The 21,543-nt window shown below is 38.6% G+C and overlaps 1 protein-coding gene across 2 annotated transcripts; it reads right to left on the bottom strand.

Annotated features, from left to right (window-relative positions):
• Positions 1-7,745: 7,745 nt before the first annotated feature.
• On the bottom strand, positions 7,746-21,204 carry LOC104908134 (transcription initiation factor TFIID subunit 12). 2 transcript variants are annotated; one of them, XM_010697215.4, is made up of 10 exons: positions 20,837-21,204; positions 19,634-20,358; positions 19,084-19,245; positions 16,704-16,859; positions 16,338-16,622; positions 16,171-16,245; positions 9,098-9,176; positions 8,919-8,983; positions 8,523-8,558; positions 7,746-8,418 (listed from the first exon to the last, which is right to left on the bottom strand). In XM_010697215.4, the coding sequence occupies exons 2-10, from the start codon at positions 20,273-20,275 to the stop codon at positions 8,308-8,310; spliced, it is 1,611 nt and encodes a 536-aa protein (XP_010695517.1). In that variant the 5' UTR covers positions 20,276-20,358; positions 20,837-21,204; the 3' UTR covers positions 7,746-8,307. The 2 variants fall into 2 exon arrangements, with proteins under 2 accessions (XP_010695517.1, XP_010695516.1); XM_010697214.4 differs by having other exon boundaries at positions 16,338-16,859; positions 20,837-21,203.
• Between the last annotated feature and the right edge of the window lie 339 nt (positions 21,205-21,543).

Consider the following 21,543-nt stretch of genomic DNA (forward strand, 5'->3'; position numbering starts at 1 on the left):
GTATGTGCATATATACTTCTTCATGGAGATCTCCATGTAAGAAGGCATTGTTTATATCCAATTGATATAAATCCCAACCTTTACTAGCAACCAAGGCTAAAATACTTCTGATAGTAGGCATCTTTATAACTGGAGAAAATGTTTCTTGGTAATCTATACCATATTTCTGGGTAAAACCCTTTGCAACCAACCTTGCCTTGTATCTATCAATAGAACCATCTGCTTTTATTTTGATTCTATAAACCCATTTGCAACCAATGGGTTTCTTTCCTTTAGGAAGAGAAACAATATCCCATGTCTTGTTTTCTGTTAAAGCTAAGATTTCCTTATCCATGGCTTCTGTCCATAAAGGATCTTTAGCAACTTCAGTATAACTTGTGGGCTCAATAGAGGTAAGTAAAGATGCCAGGAAGGCTTTGGAGTGTGATGGGAAATTATGGTGAGAAACCAGATTACACCGAGTAAGAGTGGTGTGAGAACAAACATAGTCTTTGAGATGTGTAGTAGGTTTAGAAATTCTTAAAGATTTTCTTGGAATAAGAAGAGAAGGTGCAGTAGTAGGAGAAGGTTCAGAATTTGAAGTAGGTGATGTTGTATCAAGAGAGTTAAGAAAATTAGGAAAAGACATTGAACTAGTATCACTAAGATCAGTAACTGTGGGAAGAAAGATTTGCATAGGATAGATTTGTGAGAGAGGTTTGTTTGTAGTTGAAGAATAGTGGAAGGGGAAGTGTTTTTCAAAGAAAACAACATCTCTGGAAATCACAATCTTATGTGTAACCAAATCTAGAAATTTATAAGCCTTTTGTGCAGGAGGGTATCCAAGGAAGATACAAGGATTAGCTTTAGGATCTAGTTTGGTTTTGTGTATGGGTGTGGTGTTAACATAACATAAACACCCAAAGATTCTTAAATGTGTAAGAATAGGTTTGTGGTTGAAGAGTTTTTCAAATGGAGTTACATTCTGAATGCTCTTGAGTGGCATTCTGTTAATCAAATAAGTAGCAGTTAATATGCAATCACCCCAATATTTTGTGGGAATTCTTGATTGCAAGAGAAGTGATCTTGTTGTTTCAAGCAAATGTCTGTGTTTGCGCTCCACTACACCATTTTGTTGTGGTGTACCACTACAACTCTTTTGGTTTTCAATGCCTCTTGTAATAAAGAGCTGCTTTATGTCACCTTCTATAAGATCAAGAGCATTGTCTGTTCTTACACTTTGGACCTGAGAGTGAAACTGAGTAGCAATAAAGTTCAAAAATTGAGTCATTAAGGCAACAGAATCAGACTTGCTTTTCATTAGATGATTCCATGTAACTCTTGTAAAATCATCAACAATGGTTAGAAACATAGTATGACCAAAATAGGTACAAGTTTTGTAAGGCCCCCACACATCTACATGGAGTAATTGAAAAGCAAAGGTGGATTTTATTGAACTAGTAGAAAAAGATCTTCTAGGTTGTTTTGCTAATGGACAAATTTGACAAATGTTTTCAGCTAAACAACCATGTATATCTACATATTGATCTAATTCTGGAATCTTGCTAAAAGAGATATGTCCTAATCTGAGATGCCACAATTTGGCATTTTCTATAGCAGTAAAACAAGTAGAGATGTTTGCAGTAGGCACATCAATAGCATTATCATCTATATCAGCAATAGTAGAAGTTGTAGAGGAAAGAACTTCTTCACTCAATTTGTATAGACCATGCTCCAGCTCACCAAGAACCATGTATTGGTTCATCAAAGGGCCCTGAATTAAACACTTATCATTAGTGAATTTAATTGTGTAAGAAGCATCTTGACATATCTTTGGAATAGAGATAAGATTAAAATGAAATCCTGGAACATATAAAACATTTTTAAGCTCTAAGTAAGAACCTAATTTAATGTTTCCAACATGCTTTACCTGAACTTTACTTCCATCAGGTATGGTTATGAAGTAATTTGTACCAGATACTTCATGATAATTGGTAAACAAATTCAAGTTGGAACACATATGATCAGTGGCACCACTGTCAATGATCCAATTTTGATTCAAAATGGAATTTAAGCAAAAAATACCTGCTAGTTGAGCACTAGCTGCCAGACCAAGAGAACCAAAACCTCCAGCATGATGTTCATCTTGGTCTGCAGTGGTATGTTGACTAAGAACATCCATCAATTTCACATATTGATCTTTAGTGAATGATGCTTGAATCATGTCACTATTTTCATCCTCAGCCAAATCACCATGAGCAGCTGCTGCTACCTTCTTGCCTTTGGCAAACTTGTGATTGGCTGGATAGCCATGTATTTTCCAGCATCTATCCATAGAATGACCTCCCATTTTGCAATGGTCACAATAAAAGATTGAGGATCTTTTATTACCAGTAAGAATCTTGCCAAAATTATAACCTGTTATTACTGGTTTGAAGGTAACTCTTGTAGCCTGCTGTTGTTGTTGCTTATAAGGTCTTTGATCAAACTTCCTTGCTGCAAAAGCTACAACTTCACCGTTATTTTTGGCAGAATCTGTAATACCTCTATGACTTTCTTCTTGACAAAGAAGTCTATAAGCTTGAGTTATATTTGGCAATGGTTGCATCATGAGTATAGTACTCTTTACCAGTGCATACTTCTAATTTGCTTTCATCAAGAAATTCAACAATCTAGTATTCTGTTGTGACTTTAGTATGAGTTTGGTTAGATTGCTGCAACCAGTGCACACACAAGCAGGAATTGGATCAAGACCATCAATCATATCCCATAGAGATTTGATTCTTGTAAAAAATTCTGAAATATTTTCATCTTCCTCCTGAATTATATCATTCAGTTACTGTTGGAGACTATACAACTCAGTTCCAGAAAAATTTCCAAATCGTTCTTCAAGATTAAGCCATATTTCTCTTGCTGTTTTAAAATATAATATATATCTAGCAATCACTAGATCTAATGAAGTAAGAAACCATGATATAACTAGATCATTACATCTAGTCCAGATTTTCTATAAGCTTGCATTTCCAGATGGTTTTGATATAGAACCATCAACAAATCCTCATTTGTTTCTAGCTGATAATGTAATTATCATAAACCTTTTCCAATCAGCAAAACCAGAACCAGAGAAAACAATAGGAACTAATTTTGTGGTGTTCAAATCAGATGAACTAAGAAAATACACACTATTAGGATCTTGTGTAAATTCAAGATTTGATTGAGACTCATTTAAGTTTGCATTTGAGTTTGAATTTCTAGGCGCCATTCTTGATGTAATTTTAAAGAATTTGATAGAAGAAATACCTCGATTTCTTTATTTTCAGCAAAGAAGAGTTTGATTCAAACTTACAGAAAAGTAGACTTGATTTCAGTCTTCAAATCAGAGATTAAGAATTGTTGCGGAATTTTGATTGAAATCCAGAACTTATTGCTCTGATACCATGATGAAATTGTTCATCTAACAATATGAATGTAGTAGAACAACTTTGAATATTGCATTAATATGCTAAGAGAGAATACAGCAAGAAGCTTTGAGAGAATATAACTCTCTGAATTTTAGAGAGAGTAGAATGTATTATGAATGTATCTGCAATTATTACATCCTCAGCTATATATACACAGCAATGTAAGCTGAAGAAAGAAACAAACTAAAATAACTAACTCTAGATGAGCTGTACAAGTTTGTTATTTACAATTAACAAAATAAGTTGAGCTAGCAAAGTTTGTTAGAGCTGAATGAGCTACTGGCTGAGCTGCTAGCTGCTGTAGTGTTGTTGATGCTTGCAAGTTGTTGCCTTTATCTTCAGTAACTTCAACAAAGAAGAAGAAGGAGAAGAAGACCGGTGCCTACTCCAATTAAGTCATCGGAGTCAAAGTTTCGAGTTTTAAAATTTTATTATCTTATATTATTTTTCTGAAACCTTCGAAAAGTAACAATGGTGGGTGTAGATCTAAAACTTAGAACTTAGCAAAGAGATGAAGAAAGTGAATTATGTGAGAATTTTTGAGTGTTTGGGGTATATATATATATATATATATATATATATAATATATAATATATAATATATATATATATGAGTGAATTTAGGATTTTCACTAAAAGATAAGTATTTAAAAAGACTAATCCTTTCCCAAATCCAACTCAAGTTATAATTTTAGAATTTTCTGTTCTCTCTATCTTTCTTTTTGAACGAAAAAAAATCTGAATTACTAAAAAATCTGATTTCGAAAATTAAATTTTTTTTTAAGGATAAAATTCTGATTTGATAAAAATGAGTTTCATAAAAAAAATATGATCTATTATAATTTTAATTTATTTTTGAGGATTTTGTATTTATAAAATCTTAATATAACAAAATAAATTTTATAAAGTAGTTATAAAAATTTGGGATATTACAATAATGATTGAATGTTAATAATGTACTAATTGAGACGAATCAAACAAGATCCCACAGGACTATACAAATTGAAAATAATCGAAAAGATTCTCTCTAAGTATGAATAGTGTCAAGATTCTAAGTGACAACGATAAAAAAAAACAAAGGGAGTAGTTGGTTGCCGAAAGCGTGTTAGTCATGTGGCGGTAATACTCCAAAAATACTCAAAATATTATTTATTTAATTGTTTATTTTAAATGATTGATTTGGAGGTGTTACAAAGTGGTATCAGTTTTCCATGTCTAAACAAGATAAAATTTGAACATTAACGTTGATGGGTAGACATAAGATGGACGGATAGTGTTTCGCATTTGCATTATGAATTGTTCTTGTTAAGTTTATTTGCGTATTTATGTTTTGTGAGTCTGTTCTAATTGATCCATAAATATATGTTACGATTTGTATAGATGCGTCTTGTCAATGCGACAAAGACGAAAGCGATACTATTTTTATTATTTGGAATGATGAAGGGTTTAATATGTTGGGGTGACAAGCTATGTCTAGGATTAGGAAGGCTCTGCACGACGTTGTGGGTAACTTTCTTACGTGTGAGTTCTAATCACCTTGGCTATTTTATATACAGAAATCAAGTACACTTAAAAATTTTGTAAAAAGATATTTTTTTTTTAAACCATTGTGCATTTAGTACAAATCTTGGACCATATTTAGTTAACATATAGTAGTATTAGTCTTAATGATGTAATTCTTGTAAAATCTCAATTCTTCTTTCTTTATATGATGTTGTATCTGGTAATTGATGGTGGAGAAAAAGGTTGATGTTATACGGGATAAACAAGGAAGTCATATTGCTTTAACTAGCAAGTAGTAGTATTTTGAGTATTTTTTTTTTTGTAATGAATAATTTTGTTAGATGATTAACCACATGAAGGACATGTATTACTCTAAAGAAATATTTTTGGAAGGAAAAATAGTCCCTGAATTTATAGATGATGTTGTTGAGGCTAATGATGTTAATGCATTTGACTAGGAGTCATAGGTCATGAAGAACCCTACCGGGTTCTCTTTTAATTCACCTTCCTCAGACACCCAAATACTAAACCCTCTATGACAAGTACGCTAATGTAGTCTTACCAAATGGGGGATAAAATAGAGATAATCATGAGTTTCATGGAGTATAATTCGCCAATATTCATCATGTTGGCAGTTTGGCACCGAATTAAAGTATATAGAAATAAATGGGGAGGGTGGGGATGCCATTGAGATTGACCTACTTAAGCCCAGTATCCATAATTTCTTCAGTTGATGGCATTGGTTATGAAGGTTCATCTGAGCCTTATAGCCCATAATATACCCCTCAAAGATACCTCGGCCAATCTTATTATATGTTAATTGACGAGTTGGATAATGTTATCGAGGCGCACTACCCATAGTTTGAAATCTCCAGTAACCATAAACATATAGTTTTATTTTGGCCATGAAACGACCTAGTTGTCTTAAGAATATTTTGACACACTCAATTACTCAAATGTCCTAGTAGTGGTTATGTATAAGGCCTAATATTTGGCCATGATAAATAAAATATGTGATTGCTATTGTAACAGCCCATATTTTTCCAACCAGCTTACAGAGAATTAAGCAAAGCAGAACAAACGTTGGTCGAGCTAATCACATTCACCAAACAACATCAGAGAATGTGGTACTCGAATCCCAACTCTATTCAATTCAATTAACTATTACAACAACACCTTAATCTCATACTATAGTCTAATAAATTTCTCTAGAAATCCTAGCACAACTTCTTTTGAAAATAGGACAACCATTAAAATAGGACAACCATAAAGCGGGAAATAATCTAAACTTGTTACAAATTAATAAAAAAATTCCCACTCCAAAAACACAACAGCCTCAACACTTTTGCGGAGCAACAACCCACATAGAATCAAGAGACTAACGACTCTTAAATATTTTAAACAAATAATAAATAGTTAGTGATCTGTTACAAGGTCGAGCGTCCTCGCCTCGAAAACAAATTCAACGCAAGTAATCTCTTCAGCATGTATCAGCTTCAACTTGCAAAATCTTGACTAATGGTTTCGTCCTGAAACATTTAAGATACTAACAGCCACCAAGTGACAGGCCACAGAAATGAAAAAACAACATACAAAAACATTAATAAAGCTGAGTACCAGACCTGTAAACAAGATTAACAAATGTTATGGTGGCTTTAACTTGAAAACGACTCAACGTTCAACATACTCATAACAATCACATTGTCAAAACATGCATCACATAAACTCTTATTGTCCACATACATATCATATCCCTATCCGATTATTCCTTTAATAAGGTGACTTCCAAGCAATCAAAAGAGAGACATATTTTATACAACTTTATTTTTTTAGCTTTCTTTTATGACAATAATATAAAGATTCTAAGTTTACTAGCTTTGATATAAATAATATACTTTATTTCTTTAGATTGGTTTCATAAACATAAATCCAGACATGTGTTTTCAGATACACCATCAATCACTTTCTTATAGTTTTATGGATAAACCCTTATCATGAAATCAATAACATAATAACCTTCACTATAACCATTTCTTATCGGGAACCTGATCAGAAGATGCAATTCCGTACCAGAAATCCGATAACAAGATATGATTCCTTGAGAATCCAACATCAATATAACTTACCATGATACACTTCCTTAACATGAAATCAATATCGATATTTTAATCAAATACTAAATAAATATTCATTACAATACCTGGCATGATTCCTTATCGGGAATCCACTATGGAAACAACTTACCATGATACAATTCCTTTCGAAAATTCAATAACTATACAACTTTCAATTATACGATTCCTTATCAGGAATCCAATATCGATATTCACATTCACATACTGAATTAATATTCATTTCTTTATAACTTGAGATAACATTCTTTTTAATTGGGAGAAAGAAAACGCGACGTAAAAGACAAAACTTACGCTCCGATAGTGGAGGCCATCACCAACCATACAAGTATTTTTGTTAAATTTACACATAAACGTGGAAAACGGAGGAAGCTAAAATTAATATTAACAAGCATTGGTACAACTACTAATTAATATACCAATTTGTTGGCAGAAACCGTTTGATTAAATTTACTATATAAAGATGATTTATTCGGTTATATAAGACTGGAAGCAGAGTTAAACTTCCCGTCAAAAACGTAAATGTCCCCAATTTTGATTAATATATGGGTTTATCTGCTTAATGCACAAGAGATGAGAGGGAAAGTATTGAAGATTGATTAATATTTGAGTTTACCCGCTTAATCCACAAGAGACGAGAGGGGAAGTGTTTAAGATCGGCCATCATCGAATTTTAAGTTCAAGTAATTTAACCATTTCTCACTATGTTGTATTAGTAGCGCAATGCGTAGATCATATTGGCATCTATTCCCACAGGCCATAGCCAAAGAGAGTATAACCAAGATAAAAAGAGCTAACAATGGGTGCTCTTCACCTAACGTTGACCAATTAGAAATACAACTGCCTACACAATGCTTCACATCACTCCATTCTACCCATCCCTAGATATATGTATATGCCAATATTTGAGAAGCAGTTAACTCTAGAACCAACTTTCCTTCCCACAATCATCTCTCTATTCAACTCATTACTTCGGTAACTGGTATGTGACAAAACTCTTCCTTGCCTTCCCTATCGCCTTCTTTTCCTTTACAATTTCCCCCTTTACACATAAAACACAGATGCTATATGCTGATCAACAGAGCCATCTGTACTTTCCAAAATAGAGGCCTTAAGGAGCTCAGTGTTTGGCCACATAACCTTTGTCGCAAAAAATAGTGCTATATTTTCAGCTTAAAGAGTTGAATCTCATTTGACAGATCACCAATATCTCGTCTGAAGCATAGAAGAGACTCAAGATCCCACGACACTGGGAGTTGCTTTAGCCAAATGACCCTTAATGTTTCCCGTAGCTGGTCCAGCAGCAGAGGCTTTATTGTCAGCTCCTGCAAGAGATTTTTTTATCTGCCAAGATAAGGGAGAGAAATACAAACACCAGTTAATGCAGCGGAATGTTAGATTTGAACGAAGCATTAGAGTGACATCTACAAAGCAAAATTATCAAGTACCAGAGATAGACGCTCTTTGTGGACGTCATTAACAACCTACGAAAACAGTTGCAAAAATCAATATGAGAAAGACAATAAGAAAGGTAAAAAAAAATGGAAAAGGACCCCTTCACACATCTTCATAGATTAATCTCACGTGTTAGTTATTCAAGAATAATCCCAAAATATGTAAGAACCTAATCAAAATAGTCCTTAGTGTTATCTATAAAGCCTTGTTGTGTTGAGCCCACTGTATACAGAAAAATCGAACACTTTAGAATTTAAAGAAGGTGAAGGTTGGGATTATTCCTGAATAATCAAAAGGTGGGATTTACTTAAGATGTGATGGGTAAAATTTGAGATTATTCACATCACTGAAGTTTGCTTAATCATTGTTTTTATCAGATAGTTGCTTACCGGTTTCTTATAAGTCTTGATTTCATCTCCACTAAACCCAGGAAGTGCCATATTCCAAGTTCTTTCTGCATTAACATACACATGATCGTAATTTAGGATCCAGGAAGCAACTGTTGCTACCTAAAATTATTTGACATGTTAGAACATGTAACAAAAATTTACCATCACATATTACTAACCTAGATGCAGCAGTATGTCCTTTGCTTCCAGTGTATTGGACTTCCTATGTTTGGCCAATGAACAACCAAATGTTGTAACCTGCTCAGAAAAGGCGCAGATGAACGTGAGAAAATCATTAATTTGATGCATCTGAAATTCGGCTAAGTAAATGTAAACATGTTTCATATATGTTCAATCAAAAAGGATCCAATGTGCATACTGCTGGTTTCAGGGTAATGAAACCCTGTAATTACCCAGATTCGTGGTTCCAGATCCATTTTTTAGAGATTTGGATCCTCCAATTTTGGACCCTATGGATCCGGGTAGGATCTGGATCCTCCTTGGAAAAAACGAATTTGGACTGGATCCTAAATTATTACCCGAATCCAAATCCGTTTACCCTTTTTATAATAACATATTATTATTTAATAATATAATATTAGTTGTTACATGTAATAACGGATTTTTGCTTGAATTCGAATTATTGTTCTAATTAATGTGCGAATTTACGGGATAATTTTTTCTTTCAGAAATAGTTGATTAATCTACATTTTGATAATTATATGGTTGCAATGGTTATTTTTCATATATTAAATGTAATTTTTGGTTGATATTAGATGACTTTATTGTTTAAATCTTTAATTATTATTGTGAAAAATTAGGGTAGTTTGAATAAAACAGACAAGGATAAGTTTTGGATTCGTTTAGGACCTGGATCCGTAGGATCCATACGGATCTGGATCTGGATCCTCATTCTTATTATCCAATGGATCCGAGTAGGATCTGGATCCTCATTCTTATTATCCAATGGATCCGAGTAGGATCTGGATTCTTGCCTAAAAAACGGATCGGATCTGGATCCTAGAGTACCCTATCCAGATCCTACCCAATCCACTAGTCAACCAGCCTACCAAAGGCCTCCTGTGAGGATTACTTACTCAAGGCGCCACGTCAGCAAAGGGACACCAGTACCTGATTCTGTTGATTGACAAAGGGGGGTTGCAATCATTGGCACAATCATTCAGGAAAGAGCATGGAACCTTCCTTAGAGAACGATTAGTTCTAATGCCTTAGTATAAATAGAAGGTAAGGAATTAAGAAGAATTATCCAAAAATTCTTCAAGTTAGTAATTAAGGAGTGTGGGGGTCACTTGAATACCTCTTGTATCTATTTTCCTTATTTTCATTAATACTAGAAATATCTCTCTTTCTCTCACTTAAATCTATTTCTTTCTCTCTCTCTGTCTTAACTTGTTCATTGTTGTGGGTGCTGCTACTTAAGGTGTGGTTCTTCAGGTTGTTCTTTGTTCTATCACACTGGTATCACAGCAAAGATGCCGCTGATCGCTACTCAGAGGGTGGAGCAACTTAAAAGCCAATTGGCCGACATCCGTAACACCATAACCGGAGAGGTGGCAACGGCAATAGGGGAAGCTGCGAGAAAAATGCACGAGACCATTTCCACCCAGCTAGCAGCTAGGTCGGAGGTTCTCTCTAAGAAATTCACAGAGGACATGAACGCCTTGTCCATAAGGCTGGAGAGCAGGATTACCCGAAGCCGAGAAAACTAGGATGCCTTGGTAGAAAACGTTCAATCAAATGCAGTTTCATGAGGAAGTAAGGGCCTCCATTAAAGCTATCAAGGAGGGAATGGCGTCGGTGAGGAGAGATGGTGACTGGGAGGACGAAGGAAATGGACACAACCATATCGGGTTCAGAGGAGGAAGCAACCCGCACCGAAACCCCGAATATATGGAGCAAGGAGGCAGATTTCGAAAGGTTTGACTCGAACCATTACGGGGGCAGTCATGGTGGCAGAAATTGGAAGTACGGAGATGCCGGTGTTTGAGGGTACCAACCCTGACGGGTGGGTACTAAGAGCTGAAAGGTATTTTTCTATTTTATAATCTCACTGAGGAAGAAAAATTGGAAGTCGCGGTGGTTTGTATGGACGGCGACGCCCTCCTTTGGTACCGATGGGAGCACCGTCACCGCCCTATACAGCGGTGGGAGGAGTTGAAATCGTTGATGTTGCGGCGGTTTCGACCCTCCAATGTCGGCTCCCTCCATGAGGGGTGGTTGAGGTCAAACAAACGGGAACGGTGGCCGAGTACCGGCAGGAGTTTATTGAATTGAATTGGCAGAGCAACATGATATAGCCCTTGATACCTTCCTAAACTTAGGATTCAAAATCCCAAGGATGTGCACCAGGCCATAGATCTAGCCTTGAGAGTGGATGACAAGATTCGGGCTAGACTTCTTTCTAAAAACCGGCCCACTTGTGGAACCAAAACTTACCAAGCCCAAACTACCCTAAATCCAAACACCACAGCCGAACTACATAACGTACCTTACCCACAAAACTCAACTAATTACAACCCAATTAACCCAAACACATAGAATCACTTACCCAACAACCCACACCAACATCAATTCCCGAAATCCACGAACCCAAAATACCACCAACCCAACTGGAGCCATAAGGAGACTTACTGACCAACAAGTTGCAGTACAAACGGGAGTAAGGACTGTGCTACCAGTGCGACGACAAGTGGTCGACCGGCCACCAATGTAGCCGGCATGAGTTAAGTGTGATGGTGACGATGGAAGGGGAAGAAGGGGACGAGGGAGAAGAGCTTGAAGAAGGGAAAGGCGAGGGGGGACCTCCACCGGAGCAAATTGCGACGGAAATCTCCTTGAATTTAGTGATTGGCCTTTCTAACCCACAAACCATGAAAATGGTGGGCAAAAATTAATGGGGCAGAAGTTGTGATGGTCAACCCGAGGGCCACACACAATTTCTCATCTTTGACCACTATTGAGAAGCTGCATGTACCCCTCGATTCCACACAAAGGTTCGGTGTATCTCCGGGTAACGGGGGAAGTGCAAGGAAGCGGTGAGTGTAAAGGGGTTATACTTGAAATTCAAGGGGTATAAATATGTGAGAATTTCTTACCATTAGAGTTAGGAAATTAAAAATCTTGGTGGCTGGAATAGTTAGGAAACATGTTAACAAATTGGAAACATAAGTGGATGAGGTTACAAATTGGACACAAAAGGGGACCCCTCACTCGCTCGCTCTAAGATGTCCTTGAAGGCCATGTTGAGAGCACTCAAGAAGGAAAAAGAGGTCTTATGGGTAAAACTTAACCATATAGAGGAGCAAAGTAAAGAGAGAGAACAGGTAGTTGCACCTCTATTCCTTGTGGTCACCGTAGAACGTTATGAGCAAGTTTTCCACTTTCCTTTGGGCTTACCTCCACGAAGAAATCGAGAGCATTCTATCGTGCTCAAACAAGGGCAGGACCCGGTATCGGTACGGCCTTACTGCTACCTCCAAGGCCAAAAAGATGAAATTGAGAGGTTAAAGGCAGACATGTTGTAGGCAAGGATCATCCATTAGTCCCTTCTCTAGCTCGGTCTTGCTTGTGAAGAAGGACTGGTCATGGAGATTTTGTGTGGACTATAGGGATCTCAATCGAGCTACAGTGCCAAATAAATACCCTATTCCCGTGGTTCACGAGGTACTTGATGAGCTCCATGGATCGCGGATATTCACCAAATTGGACTTGAAATCGAGTTATCACCAAATCCTGAGTCAAGTAGGAGGACGTACACAAAACCGCATTTCGTACTCATGAGGGACATTACGAGTTCCTTGTCATGATGCCCTTTGGACTCACCAACGCTCCAGCCACATTCCAATCACTCATGAACGAGATATTCAAACCTTGCGTAAATTCGTTCTTGTTTTCGTTGACGATATTCTCATTTATAGCAACGATGAGTTGTCTCATCGAGATCATCTAGCTATTATGCTGGCCGAACATGAGTTACATGCTAATAGTGAGAAGTGCGAAATTGGGAAGGAAAAAATGGCCTACCTTGGCCATATCATTTTCGCAGAAGGAGTGGCCACGGACATAGAGAAAGTCCAAGCAATGCTCGATCGGCCACCCCCCAAAAATCTCAAGGAGCTTCGTGGTTTTCACTTTTCAGGGCCTTACCGGATATTACAGTAAGTTCGTGGCTAACTATGCAAAAATCGCCCTTCCTCTCATTACCCAACTGAAGAAAGACAGTTTTGACTGGGGAAAGGAGGCGGGCCTTTGCACTCCTTAAACAAGCCATAGTGACAACCCCCGTGCAGGCCATGCCGGATTTTCAGTGCCTATTCGTGCTAGAAACTGATGCCTCTGGACATGGGCTTGGTGCGGTGCTTCTACAGAACGAGCACCCTATAGCCTTTTATAGTTACAATTTGGGACCTCCGGCAAGGCTCAAATCGATATACGAAAAGGAGCTTATGGCGATAGTGTTGGCAGAAGTGGCGCCACTATTTATTGGGAAGGAGGTTCCTGATACGTACTGACCAATGGAGTTTGAAGTTCATAATGGAGCAAAGGGTGGGGTCCCAATACCAAAGATGGGTAGGCAAATTAATGGGATTTGAGTTCAATATACATTATAATCTAGGTGCTTCCAATGAGTGGCGGATGCTTTATCTCGAAAGTCCACTACGGAGGCTGAGTTAGAGACTGTTAAAGCAATTTGCGAGGTGCTATGGGCACAAATTCAGCCGCACATAGCAAAAGATGACTTCATGCAGAGGTTGATGGGTTCGAAATGGTGGAAGGGCGGCTCTTATACAAAGGCTGAATCATGGTGTCGGCCACTTCGCCACTCACTCACGCCTTGCTACGTGAATATCATGATTCCCCATTGGGAGAACATGCCAAAGAGCTCAAAACTTATCTTCGTTTAGCTGATGAGTGGTACTGGATGGGTATGGGAAAGGCGGTGGCAAGGCACATCCACGCTTGCACCGTTTGTCAAGGCAAAAGGCCTTGAACACAAGCCTCCTACATCATCTGCCCATCCCAGCCCAAGTGTAGGACGAAATCACGATGGACTTCGTGGAGGGCCTACCTCGTTCTCAAGGGGTTGATACAATCTTAGTTGTGGTAGACCGACTTACCAAATACTCCCACTTTGTAAGCCTTCGTCATCCTTTTACAGCAAGCACCATAGCACTGCATTCATTAGAAAAATTGTAAGGCTACACGGTTTTCCCAGCTCCATTAGACAAGATCTTCTTAAGCACCTTTTGGAAGGAATTATTTCGTCTCCAAGGAAAACAATTGAACCGCTCAACCGCCTACCACCGCCGAAGTGACGGTCGAACTGAAATCGTCAACAAATGCCTCGAAACATACCTCCGTTGTTCCATCAATGATCGGCCAAGGCAATGGGCCAAATTGTTACCTTGGGCTAAACTTTCCTACAATACTTCACCGCATGTTTCTACTAACATGACCCTATTCATGGCTCTGTATGGACGGGATCCGCCTCCTTTAGTGCGGATAGGGAGAGGCAAACACCAGTCAATTCCCTAGATGAGCAACTGCAATAGAGAGATGCAACACGTGAGGAATTGAGGATGCATTGGTTGAGGCTGAGTAGAGACAGAAGAGGTAAGCTGATTTCAGGCGCTCTGAGGAAAATTTTGTGGTGGGAGATTTTGTGTGGTTGAAACTACAACCATACCGCCAGCAGTCTCTTGCCATTGGGGTGTTCGAGAAATTATCATCGCGTTTCTATGGGTCCTAGAAGATGATACAGAAGGTGGGACTTGTGGCATACAAATTAGAACTTCCCCCCATATGCCTAAGATCCATCCGATATTTCATGTGTCGTATTAAAACGCGTCAAGGACGTCATTCCTACACCTACCCAGTTGCCTTTGGAACTCACTGCTGGGTTGAAATTACAATTACAAAGCATCCCTAAGGCAATTTTAAGAGTGAGCGGGTCGACATCAAGGGGGGTCCTCATTCAATGGCACAACGAGCCAAGGGAAGAAGCTACCTCGGAGGACTTTGAGGTCATTCACCATCAGTTCCCAGATTTCCACCTTGAGGACAAGGTGAATCTCTGGGCGGCGGGTAATGTAATGGATCCCACTAGTCAGTCAGCCAGCCCACCAAAGGCCTCCTGTGAGGATTACTTACTCAAGGCGCCACATCAGCAAAGGGACACGTGGGCAAGATTCTGTTGGTTGACACCTAGGTGGCAGGAAAAGGGGGGATGCAATCATTGGCACAATCATTGAGGAAAGAGCACGGAACCTTCCTTAAAGAGAGATTAGTACTAATGCCTTAGTATAAATAAAAAGTAGGGAATTAAGAAGAATTATCCATAAATTATTCTTCTAAGTTAGTAATTAAGGAGTGTGGGGATCACTCAAATACCTCTTGTATGTGTTTTCCTTATTTTCACTAATACCAGAATTATCTCTCTCTTTCTCTCACTTAAATATATTTCTTTCTTCTCTCTCTTAACTTGTTCATTGATGTGGATGCTGCTACTTGAGGTGTGGTTGTGCAGGTGGTTCTATCACAAACCCAAGACATGCTTCAAGTAACAAAGAGGGAGAAAGAAAACCATTCATCAAACATATAGGTTTACAACACATTAGTACATTATATTAATTTATCATTAAGGGTTGGCTTCAGTCTCCAGCATAGCATGCACTCTCCAAGTAGGAATGACGAGGCGGCGAAGCAATTCGCACTTCGCACTTGAGGTGAGTAGTAGAGAGAATTTGGGAATTTCGAAAATCTGAAACCCTAAAACAATGAATTTGGGCCTCTCAAAGTTCATTAAACAAGTGGGTACGTGGCTCCCTTCTCAGAAACGTCCCCAGCCCGTCCCCAATATTTACCCGCGTACCCAGCCCGTAGGATTTGTTCTGGGTACGAATCCAAGGCGAATCCATACCGTACCCAGGACGTCCCCGTCCCCGGTACGGGAAACGGTGCCGGCAAGCCGTACCCATGCATCATAGAGTGCATGTCATTCAATACATCCTCATAACCAACATGAATTGAACAATAAGCACAAGTGATGAAACCAATGAAACAATTCTTTTAGCTACAAAAAGAAAAGACACAATTGAATTATAGGCAAAAAGAGAAAGGGAAGAACATATCATTTATTGCATTCACGTCATGTGTGCTTTGTTTATGGAATAATTGACAAACATTATTAGACGAAATTAAATCACTGAAAAAAAGGGAGGTTCAAACTCACTGAGTCAATAAAATCTTCAGCAATATCAACCAGAACATCTTCAACTTCAGGATTTAGTCTCTCAGATGGATCAATCTGTCGACAGAGCAAGAGCCAGTAAAACATTTATGAAAACTAGGAAAAATCAAGGATAAGAAAGACAACAAGAGGATGATAAAACCATTCACCTGGTTCACAAGCTCCTGGATGTTTCTCTTGCTGAGGATCGTGCTACAATGTTCAGAAACTTCTGCAGCATTAGTATTGTCAATTGCAACAGAGTGAAGAATGCTTGCTTGCCCCACTGCTGGCAATGGAGGCTTCTGGTTTGCTGAGCCTTGCACTCTGACAGTTTGTTGTTGGTTAGCTAAAGGTTGTGAAACTGTTGATGATGGGAGCTGTTGTCCAAAATTCTCCTGGGACTGATTTGGTGCTGGGAAATGTTGCTGTTGTTGTGAAGAAGGTAATAATTGCTGCGGTTGTGAAGTTGATTGCACAGGCTGAGGTGATGGCTGAGAAACAAGAGATCTCTGCTGCAATGTTTGGGAATTTACCTGTGGTCTAAAAGATTGAGATGGCAAAGGGGGTCGCACATGTGGAGCAGATAACCATGGCTGATGCGGTGACTGCTGGCTTTGTGATGTATTGGGTGTTAATGTACTTGGGGGAGCTACAGAAGAGGTTCTCATCATGCTATGTCCTAGGAAATTCTGAAGATATAGAACAGAATTAGAATATAGTACCATTACAAAATCTAGCACAGAGAGTACAAAGAGCTTAATTATATAAGCAAGTGAAATAAAAAGTTCCAGTGGAAAAATGAAATTTAACTACAAAACCCACAAGGCCACAACAAATTATAACAGTGAAGAATACAACCAACACAAATAATAATCAACAATTAGCAGTAGGATCAAAAGGCAACTAGTAGATGAGCAAGCAAAGTGACCATGAAGGCCACTAAGACAAAGGAGTAAATACATATACTAATTAAATGGATGGGTTATCATGATACATGACCCACCTTTAGTAGGGCCTTTATTTAGAAGGATTAATTGATAGCAATAATCCCACCTTTGGCCGGTATGCTGAAAACAGTCCAACCTACAATTGATCTCAAATAATCCCACCTTTGCACCTCACCTTCTCGAAATAGTCCTTAACCTGTTGATAAGCGATATAATATGTAAAGCTTGGCACGTGTTGTTTTTCTATGGGTCTAGAGTTTTAAATTATAATTTCCATTTTAAAAAACAATACTTTTTTACACCTTCCCCCTTCCCCTCAATTGCCTCCCTCTCTCTCCTCCACCCTGCCACCAAAGCCCCTCCACTACCTCTCTCCTCTCCTCCCCTCCCCTCCACTTTATCTCTCCTCCCGAATTTCTCCCTCTTATTAAAGTATTAAGCACAGACCCTAGAGCCATTGACTTCCAAGTCAAACACACACCACCCCTTCCCTTTCTCTCTCTCTCTCCGTCAACATCAACAGTGGTGTGCTCCACTCCAATCCAAAAAATCCTACAATCAATCAATAATAACGGAACCTCCATTCTCTCTTAATTCAAATACCACCACTCTCACTCAACCCAATGTCATCATCAACGTAAACAACGCCACTTTCCCAGCAACAATCTAAGCTCTCCAACATATCGTCGAAAAAGGCAGCGCCGTAATTCGACAACTAGGAGAAGACATCGGATCTCGAATTTGCATCGCCGATGACCTGCCCCTTTTTCTTGTTGCGATGGCAATTATCGTCGTCGCCGATTTTAAAAACCCTAACCCTAATCATAATTCTTTTGAGGAGAGAGAAGATGCTTCGCCGGCGCAACTTACGCTCCTAAAGGTGTTCAAGAGGATATTGAAGGTGGATGAGGACATGATTGAGAAAATTGAGAACGATGAGGATGAGAGAATAGTGGGGTTTTGGTTCGGTAGAGTGAGGTTTTTTGGTCATGAGTGGGTAGTTTCATGTGGAGTAAGGTATTTTTGGTGGTGGGTGGGTTGTATCATGTAAGGTTGGGTGGATTTCGGGTGATATACATTTGGTAGTGGGTGTGGGTAGTTTGGTGGGTTGGGGATAGAGGAGGCTATTGAGGGGTTGGGTGGGCAATGGAGTAAAGGAGCCCATTTTAAGATAAGGGGTAAAGGATAAAGATGGGATTATATTGAGATCAAATAAAAGTTGGACTGCGACCAAAGATGAGATTATTCCTATCAATTAATACTAATTAGTAAAACCACATTTAAGAGCCAAAATTACAATAAAGCCACCCTTAAGCAGTTTCCATCGACCAAACCTTACATTCAATATGAAGAGCAACCCATGCGAAGGGCCACTAAGAAAAAAGAGTATCACACTAGACGTGACGAATGCAATCATCATTTACACCATGAATCATGGCAAGTTCCAGATGGAGATTATCACACGGATTAAAGTAATAAATAACAATAAGAAACCCCTCCCCTGGCCTGGAACTAATCTCAAGCAGACAAGCACCAAATATTAATAACAAAACAACCGAACACTAAAAACTTTATACTGGCTATCATTTCTGGACTTTTCATGAATTGCAAATCACATAAATTTACACAAGCCCACTAAGATCTCCTCTTCTAAATAAGAATTTGAGCTCATTTATCTATGTTGCAAGTGCCGATATCTTCGAATCTCACACCTAAGCACCTGTTTAATAATGCAAGTGCTGTTAATTCTTTCCCACTACTAAGTACCCTTTTTATTTCCATAAACCATAACAACAAAAGTAATTTCCATACTATTAGACTGTAATGTTATCTACCATCTTTCTAGCTCCTTCCATCGAAAAGACAACAAACAAGTCGCAAATCTCACTAGATTCCACCAACTGGAAACACTAAACCTGAAACTGAAACAATTCTAATTGCCAATCGAAAGTAGTTAAACATTAACCTGGGGAACAGAAGGCAAATTATTGGATGTAATCTGAGGTCTGATTCCCGATGCTGTCTGGATTGGTCTTTGCTGATGGAGAGAAGAAGGTACGACCCCGCCAGGTCGTATTTGAGAGCCTATCATCCCCATGCTTGACATTCCATGCATTGGAGGCCTTGACTGCAAAAGATCGCAACAAAAAGTATTTTTGGAAATTAAAACAGTTAGATGAACAATGACAAGATATTAGAGGTAACATGACCAGAATTGCTTGAATAGCTTTCATATCTGTCATAATAATTATTTTACCAATAACACACGAGCATCACTATTGACAAAAGCTGGAAAAAGTTTCAGGGGATGGAAGGGAATAAGAATCACAGAACACAACTTGAGAGCAAATTATAGTCCCTATAATCTAAGCATTTTGCTATTTTTTTCAGATTATTCATAGTGCGTTCTTATGAACCCATCAAAACTAAAGATATCAAAGTGATGAAATCAGAAAAAAAAATTATTGAATGACAAAGATGATAAAATTGACATGAAGAAAGTGAAATTAACTAACCGGAGTAGGGGAGGACAAGGAGACAACAGAAGGGTCAGGAACAGTGACAGGGTTGCGTGGAAAGGCACCACCATACTGAGCACCGAAAGAGGAAGAAAAAGAGGAGGCAGGTTGGGAAGAAACGGGAGGAGGGGTGGGGTGGTGGGCCGGCACTCCAATTGCAATCCCACCTCTTTGAGCCTGAGGAAGAGGAGTCGAAGAAGAAGAAGAAGTTGAAGGAGAAGCAGAAGCCTGAAATTGAGAAGAAAAGTGAGAGAACTGGGAAGTGGGTTGAGACCAAGGTCTACTATATGGGGCTCCCCTGTTGTTTGGTTGGGGTTGTTGGGTGTAAGGAGGAAGAGAATTTGTGGGGTTGGGATTAGAGTTAGGGATTGGGATTAGGGTGGAAGATGAGACGGTGGAAGGAGGTTGTTGTTCTGGTTGCAGCTGTGGTTGTGATTGTGGTTGAGGTTCTGATGGAGGGAGAGACGAAGGAGGAGGCGGTTGTGATGAAGGTTGTTGTAATTGTTGTTGGGGTTGGGACGGGGAAGGAGAAGGATCAAGAGAGAGTGGTGTCGAGGGTTGTGATGACAGTGTGGGTGTTGTTGTTGGTGTTGTTGGTGTTGGTGTGGGTGTAGGTGTTGGCGGTGGTGGTGGATCCATCGAAATATATGTGAATGACAGTTCCGACTTGTGACTTCTGAGTCGTGGCTTGTACTCGTCGTCAGTGGCGAAGCAAAATCCGACTGTTGAGCATTCGGAAAAAAAATTAAGAAAAAAGACCGTACAACACAAATTGTTTAATACTTAACACAAATTATCGAAGATCGGGTTGTATTCCCTTAGCCTTGGACTTGTTAGAATTAGGTGAATGTGAATCACTCTACAATTCCTATTAAATTGATAAACATTAATCAATTACATATCAAAGTAATCAAACCAAACTATTCAATATTTCAATTATAAATCAACTCATATGGTCATATTTACAATTTCCTAATTAAAAAATTCGAAATTGCAAACTAACAGTTTCCTAAATCATGAGTTCATGACCAATTCCAAACCAACAACAAATCAATCAACAACCATACATCCACAATCACAAATTCACATTTTACAAGTATCACAATTCACATTTTCACAACCAAACAATATATATATTACCTTAAAAAAAAAAACTAAAACTTAGCCACTTAGGGTTTAGAAATTAGAAAAAGCACTTACTGAATGACTGACGACTGACTGGGCGTCGCCACGTAGGGTTCGGGACTCTGGAGGTCGGCAATTAGCGATTTGGCCGTGGGCGGTGGGCGTAGCGGCGTCGCTTCGTGGCTTCGTCTCTGATACCTTCGTTCGTTCGAACTTCGAAGACGAAGGTTGAGTACTTGAAGTTCGTTCGAAGTTCGTGAGTCGTGACTTCGTTCCTCTTCCTCACCGCTTCGTCGTCGTCGGCTCCGGCGAATGTGCCGTCAACGTTCGAGTTTAGGGTTTAATGTTTATGCCGTTTCTCTCTCTTCCTCACTTTCTCTTCCTTTTTTGTTTCAAGCGTGTTTTTTCAAGAGCTTCACGCGTCTCTCAGTCTCTCAGTCTCTCAGAGTCCCCAGCGTTTATTTTTTTTCCTTTTTTTTTGTTTTTTTTTTTTAATAGTATAAAATTATTTTTTCAAAGTGGTGGGACATTGGCTATGTTCAGTTCACCTTATTTTTGCTTATTTCAGATCTAATCAAATCAGATCAGATCAGTTCAGAAAAAATAAGTTCAGATCAGATCTGTCAGTTTTTAAACTCATTTTTACTATTAAATATCTTTCATTACATATTAGTAAAAATTATAATAATTGAATATTAATAAAGTATTCATTGAGACGAATCAAACAAGACCCCACATACTATATTTTTCTTATATATTGAGAGAAATCTAAAAGATAAGAT

The sequence above is a fragment of the Beta vulgaris genome, chromosome 5 (genome assembly GCF_026745355.1).
Source record: "Beta vulgaris subsp. vulgaris cultivar EL10 chromosome 5, EL10.2, whole genome shotgun sequence".
Classification (NCBI taxonomy): Eukaryota; Viridiplantae; Streptophyta; class Magnoliopsida; order Caryophyllales; family Amaranthaceae; genus Beta; species Beta vulgaris.